Genomic DNA, 6,541 nt, shown 5'->3' with positions numbered 1-6,541 from the left:
GTATCACCAATTTGAACTTATTATTCCTCTAGTTTTATTTTTCCAGATAAATTCACCACCACGTCCTCGACACCCAAATGATTTTTTTTTTTTTGACTGTTTTACTATTAAAGAAGAGAAAGTTGTTGCTTTTATTATTACAATTACGCCTCTTAGGAATAAAAGAGCTAAAAGATTTTCACTTACGAGGTCTATCAGCACAAATAAAATTAGAGGGTAGATAGGTATAAAACAACGATGCTACATTATGATTGGAAGAGCTAGACCTTTAATTCTCTTGAATATTTCTTACAAATGGCGAGTACAACATAGGAGCCCAATCCCTAGTGCGTAAATATAAACACAATAGAGACGACTAAAAGGGATGTGTTAACCACTAATCATTTGAAGAACCACAAGAATTATCTAGCTTGGTTTTCTCTACGTCATCAAGTTTTGTTCCGAGCAAACATAATCATGTGCCATTTTCATGTAACCGAAGTGCTTCAAGTCAATACACAACGTATCCACATACTTATTAGGTGCTTGTCAATTATTACTTTTATCTTGCGTGAGATCTTCAATTAAATTGAGAAGTATGAATGAATCTAGATAATACAGGAATAGACGATAGTTTATGTCTTCATCTACTTTTCAAAATGGGCCCATTGATTGTGGATCGAGCTTTGTTTGCTAATCCGTACAGCCTTGGGCCACTCATGTGATGGTGGACCCTGCTATCTGCCTTTCGAACTTTTGGGGCTGTTACGCTCATATATTATTTCTGATGTGTGGTATGGATCTAGAAAATTACATACTCAAAATCATCATGTTTATTTTATAATGAATATTAAATTATATTTTATATAAAAAATAAAATCTACTTAAATATTATTTGGCTGCAAATGCATTTTGTTAAGGATATGTGACCAGAACTATAAATCCGAGTGAAATTAGCATAATTTCAGGGGATCACAACATGTACATCTATACTACGTGTCAACCTTAATTTCGCGGCATGAAAAATAACAAACAAATAATGTATTTAATAATAATCTAGGGTTTTAAACTTGTAGGTCTTCAATGCAAAACCCACAAAATACATGGCAACAAACCAGAGCTGCTTTTTGGCTCGCGGCCGCCCAACTCGCGGGCAGCTCGCAAGAGCCAAAACAGGGGGTGGGGCCCCCCTTGGGACGGTCCCACAGGTAGGCCTGTTTATCGGGGCTGGCCGAAACCCGGCCGGGCCCGGATTGAGCCGACGGAGCCCGGGTACCCCGGGCCGGAGAGGTTATACTTATATACTTCACTATGATACTAAAGAGAAGAGTATATACTATTAACAGTATGACATAATTATATATTTAAATATAGCATAATTATTAATATACGATATAATTATCATTCTTAGACATAATATACAACCATATAAAAAAATAAAAAAAAAATAAAAAAAAATTCATATTCGGGCGGAGTGGCAGCAAAAAGCCGGCCCGGGCCCGGGCCCGGAGACCGGATCTTGGCGTGTGTTTCGGGCCGGGTCGGCGGCTGGCTGGGACCGGTTTTTGGACACCTTTACCTCACATCACAGGGGGGCCCCACCCCCCTGTTTTGGCTCTTGCGAGCTGCCCGCGAGTTGGACGGCCGCCAGCCAAAAAGTTTTATTGGGAACAAACTACCCTTATAGAGTCTGGAGTGGGACCCAGAACTAAGGATCGTGATGTGGATCCACGATTCAAGAAATGGGCTCAAGTCCATAGTCATCGTGGGCCAGTATTTGTATGGCCCGCTGTGCCAAATTACAATGGTGCACTAAAGTGTACGAGAAAATGACTGCAACGGAAAATATCGCAAGGTGCGCTGAATATTACAGTCGCCAAGTAATTATTCTCTCATCATGCATATACTTGTATCAACAAATGAGAGTCAGGGCACCTCAAAAGGTTTACTTTGTTGCTACTTCGGAAGTGATACATCCTTATTTTTGTCTAGGAGCGTGACCAATACTCAGCAGCAGAAGCTTTAGAGACACCTTGACTTGTGAAGAAGCTAACAAAACTTCCTCCTGTCACTATTCATTAGCGCCCGAAACTCGTACAATGCATAACACTTGCCAAGTGAAACAATACATCATCTTTCAAGAAAAATTGTAGCATACTAAATTTCTCATCAAAACCGATAGTTACTACCCGGTCGTAACAATGAATCTCAGTCAAAACTCAAAATTTTTTTTTAAAAGAATAGCTGTGCCTTCAATGAAATATATGAAAGTGAATGATTGTCAGTAAATCCAACCGTTGAGTAGTTATCTTCTTAGAGAACTGGCTCACATGCGACTCGAGTCCCTCCCAAAGACGAATCTTCTCATCCAATCAGATACCACGAGGAATCTTGTGCGCCAACTGACTTGCTTGCTGGTGCAGGATAAGGAACACTTGAAGAATCAGTATCAGATAGCCAAAGGCAAACTTGTGCTAGTAAATATGCAATATGCTAAGTTTTATGATCTGAAGTAAGATGCTATTTGAAGTTAAGAATCGGTATCAGATAGCGAAAGGCAACCTTGTGCTAGTAAATATGCTAAGTACTATGATTTGAAGTAAGATGCTATTTTATTTTTTTTTCCCCTTCGTATGTTACTATATATGATGGTGAAGAGATTTATTAAATTATTATATCGAATTGGAAAAATATGCAGAAAAGTAAAGGGAGGATTACCTTGCGTATACAGAATACCAGAGCCATTGACTGCTATGGCCTATAGAAATCCAATCTCCTGGCAGTTGTGCAGCTGTTTGCTCCCCACCAAGCGGAGCAAATTGGCCTAAATGCCTATACCTTCACACAGAAAACAGAAATATTTCAGAATCTCTCTTTGAAATTTAAGTAGAGAACAATGTATGAATCTATAAAGATTGACTAAAGGAAGGAAGTGAGGTGCCTGGTGCTCCTATATTAAACTTTAAGATGAGAAACCCAGAAAGCTACAACGCACTCCAATGACAAATGAGGAAAGTTAATTGTGTTTGTTAAAGTATAAAATTATAACTCTCGCAAAACTTCGGAATTTTGGTGTAGAACCTGAGCAAATACGGTTCAAATTTTTCTAAACATGAATTTCTAAAGCATTTTTTTAATTAAAAAAGACACCAGTTGTAATAATACAAAACATAACATAATGTAAACATAACATTGGAATGTAACTTCATTGGTAATTGTGTGAAGAAATAAATATAGAAACGGCGAAAACATTTGAGAAGATAAGGAAAAATAGAGCTGACAGACATTCGGGTGCTCTCCGGTCAACCGCGAGCATTGGCACGGTCGACCGGCAACGTGCACGACTTAGTACTGATTCTAGATTTTTGGCCAGTCGACCGCGACGATTTCGACGGTCGACCGCCAGACACTGTAATTGAATTTTGGGTTCTATCGTTCTGTCCGGTCTACCGCGGCGTCCAGTGCGGTCGACCACAATTTGTGTTTGGGGCTGATTTCGTTTTCCTGTTTGGTTTGGGTTTGATGTTTGATATAAATTCAAACACACGTTTTAGGGTTTCGTTGGAGCAGTCAAGAGTTTGTTTTGGGCACAGAAAAGAGATCTTTCTGAGCTATTGGTTAGGTTTGAGAGATTGAGAGCTTTGTTTAGAGATTTTAGATCTGATGGAGCTGCTTCAGATTTTGGGATGCTTCAGATATTTGATTGCCCAGCATATGGTCACATCGAGGATGTGAGATTTGATCTGAGTGCACATTTGGGATTCAGATGCTCGTTTGGTTATCAGATGAGTGGCTCTGATTTTATTCTGAGCAGGTATATCATATTTGACTCTCGGCAGGTTGAGAGTGTTGATCAGATCGTTGGGATATCACAACGGGTGGAGGGTGATGCTACTCTACTTTGGGTGAAGATTACTCCACATACTCCAGATCATACTGCATCGTTTAAGATTTCAACTGAGGTGACACAGTTTGGGGATCATATTGATGTGGATGCAGATAATGAGTTGGTTGATTCGAGTGCAGCTGGTAGACATAGTTTGGATTTGGATATGACCGTTGGTTCACCTCAGGTGAAGATGTTTGGTTTGTTTCACTTTGAGGCTATTGAGAGAGCTATTAGCCGCAGATTTGTTGGTGAAGAGTTGAGAACTCTTCTATTGGATTGAGGGCATTTGGAGGGCATTTGGAGAACTACGTGAAGGCTAGATTCTTTGGGTAAGAAGATACGTAGATAGTCATTTTATGATGCATCCGACTTGGTGAGTTAATACCGATATTTGGAGATTGTTTGCATTCTCGTTTGGGTTCCCGACTTGTTGTGGATTGAGTCCGTTGTGATTTTGTTTTACTTCATACTGGACGCAATAAGTGAGATATTTGGTTTGGTTGGTGTCGGCTCAGTTTTGAAAAAACTTCGCCGATGTGAAGAATTGTAAAAACGGCGAAAACATTAGAGAAGATCAGGAAAAATGGAGTAGACAGACATTCGGGTGCTCTCCGATCGACCGTGAGTTTTGGCACGGTCTACCAGCAACGTGCATGACTTAGTACAGATTCTGGATTTTTTGTCGGTCGACCGTAATGATTTCGACGGTCGACCGCCGGACACTGCAATTGAATTTTGGGTTCTATCGCTCTGTCCAGACGACCGCGTCGTCAAGTGCGGTCGTCCGCGATTCGGGTTTGGGCCTGATTTCGTTTTCATGTTTGGTTTGTGTTTGATGTTTGATATAAATTTAAACACACGATTTAGGATTTCTTTGGAACAATCAAGGGTTTGTTTTGAGCAGAAAAAAGAGAGATCTTTCTGAGCTATGGTTTAAGGTTATTATTTGAGAGATTGAGAGCTTTGTTTGTGAGATTAGTTGGTTTGTTTTGAGTGATTTGTAATTTCAGTTTGTACTCTCCTTCTCTATTAGTGAAAACACATCCCATTCTTACCCCGTGGACGTAGACAACTTATCGAATCACGTAAAATTAGTTGTTTGTGTTTGTGCTATTATTTTGTATTGTTTGGCTTTCTCTCTCGGCGTTTGGTTTGGTTCCTCGAAGCATAACTATTGGTGGCTTCCGCGCACAATAATAAATAACCTCTATAACTTACCAATTTTACTTCTCGGATCAACCATTCATGATGATGTAAGAAAGAAGGATTTGTTCATCAAATCGAAATGATTTTTCTAAAAGCTCCAAAAAGCATGCAGCTAGTAAGAATTTAATAATAAATAAGAAGCGATATTTGAAGAGATCAGATAAGGTATCCGTAATAAGATAGATATTGCTCTTACTGAAGATAAAAATAAGAGAACTGATAAAGATGGTTCAGATAATATAGGGACAAATAGGATTGAGAAGTGATATGACTATAATTAGAGGAGCAAAGTGTTGGGGAATGCCCGGGGCTACGCTAAACCCCTAAAACAGCAAGAAACATAGAATAGAGGAAAGTACACCAAGATTTACGAGGTTCGACAAACTTACCTACGTCCTCGGGAGCCACACAATTAATTTCTTATTAATCAAAGAAATTACAATGCAAGAGCAGATCTCAAACTTAAGATCTCTTAATAAATGCTAATTATTACCATAGCTATAGTAATAATTCCCTTCTTTAATTCCCCTCTTTAATTTCCCTCTTTAATTCTCTCCCTCAAAATCAACTATTCCCTTCTTGAATCCTCCCTCAAAATCGAGCTGGAGAAAGAGAAGAGCAGGAGAAAAAGGGGAGGGCCACCGCCGCCAGAGAAGAGAGATCGTGTGAGGAGAGAGAGAGAGAAGAAGCCACGGAGAGAGGTGCTCTAGGTTTCCCTTTTATGGGGAAACCCTAGCAACAAGCTGGCGATAGCCTGTCGCTAGAGCTCGCCTGCAGATCCTCGCTTGAGCTTGCTTGGATCGAGCTCGCACGCTCTTGACTCCATCTGTAGCACCGACCTCGCCGGAAGTCCTCGAGCTTGCCTGCAAGGGGGTTCGACCTCGCCCGAAGGAGCTCGAGCTCGCCTGAAGCGCCGACCTCGCCTGAAGCCCGCTCGAGCTCACCTAACCTTACCTTCGACCTCGCCTGAGGCTCGCCTGACGGTTTGTGTCTACACCCGACACTAACAATCTTCCACTTGGAGACCAAATCGTCGTCAGCAGGCTATCTCAACAATCATCTCCTCATATGTGGTTGCGCCTTCAACACTTATGCTTGAAGGCCAATTGAAATTGCGCACAACTCTAGTTTCTGAAAGGTCACTGTCTTTGCCCGTCTGTCGGTTTGTGTCTACACCCGACACTAACAATCTCCCACTTGGAGACTAAATCGCCATCGGCAGGCTATCTCAATAATCACCTCCTCCTTTATGGCTCCGCCTTCAACTCCTATGCATGAAGGTTAACTAAAATTACGCACAACTCCAGTTTCCGAAAGGTCACTGCCTTTGACAATATATCCGTTGAATTCTTACTTTCTTGGATCTTCTGTTGAAATTCTTTAGCAACTTGTCGGGCTCTGTATCTTCTGGAACCATCATATTCCTTTTTCACTCGATACACCCACTTGTTGTGATGTGCCTTCTTT

General features: G+C 40.8%; 1 protein-coding gene across 1 annotated transcript in view; it reads right to left on the bottom strand.

Annotated features, from left to right (window-relative positions):
- LOC109833241 (external alternative NAD(P)H-ubiquinone oxidoreductase B3, mitochondrial-like) overlaps window positions 1,800-6,541 on the bottom strand; it is a 21,298-nt gene continuing 16,556 nt past the window's right edge. Inside the window, exons 9-10 of the mRNA XM_020400840.1 lie at window positions 2,698-2,817; window positions 1,800-2,393 (exon numbers count right to left, since the gene is read on the bottom strand). Of these exons, the coding sequence (XP_020256429.1) occupies window positions 2,306-2,393; window positions 2,698-2,817 (208 nt within the window). The 3' untranslated portion in view covers window positions 1,800-2,305. The remainder of the gene's footprint in view (window positions 2,394-2,697; window positions 2,818-6,541) is intronic.

The sequence above is a fragment of the Asparagus officinalis genome, chromosome 3, assembly GCF_001876935.1.
Source record: "Asparagus officinalis chromosome 3, Aspof.V1, whole genome shotgun sequence".
NCBI lineage: Eukaryota > Viridiplantae > Streptophyta > Magnoliopsida > Asparagales > Asparagaceae > Asparagus > Asparagus officinalis.
Note: the sequence above shows the minus strand (reverse complement) of the source record. Positions and strands in the feature narration are given on the sequence as shown.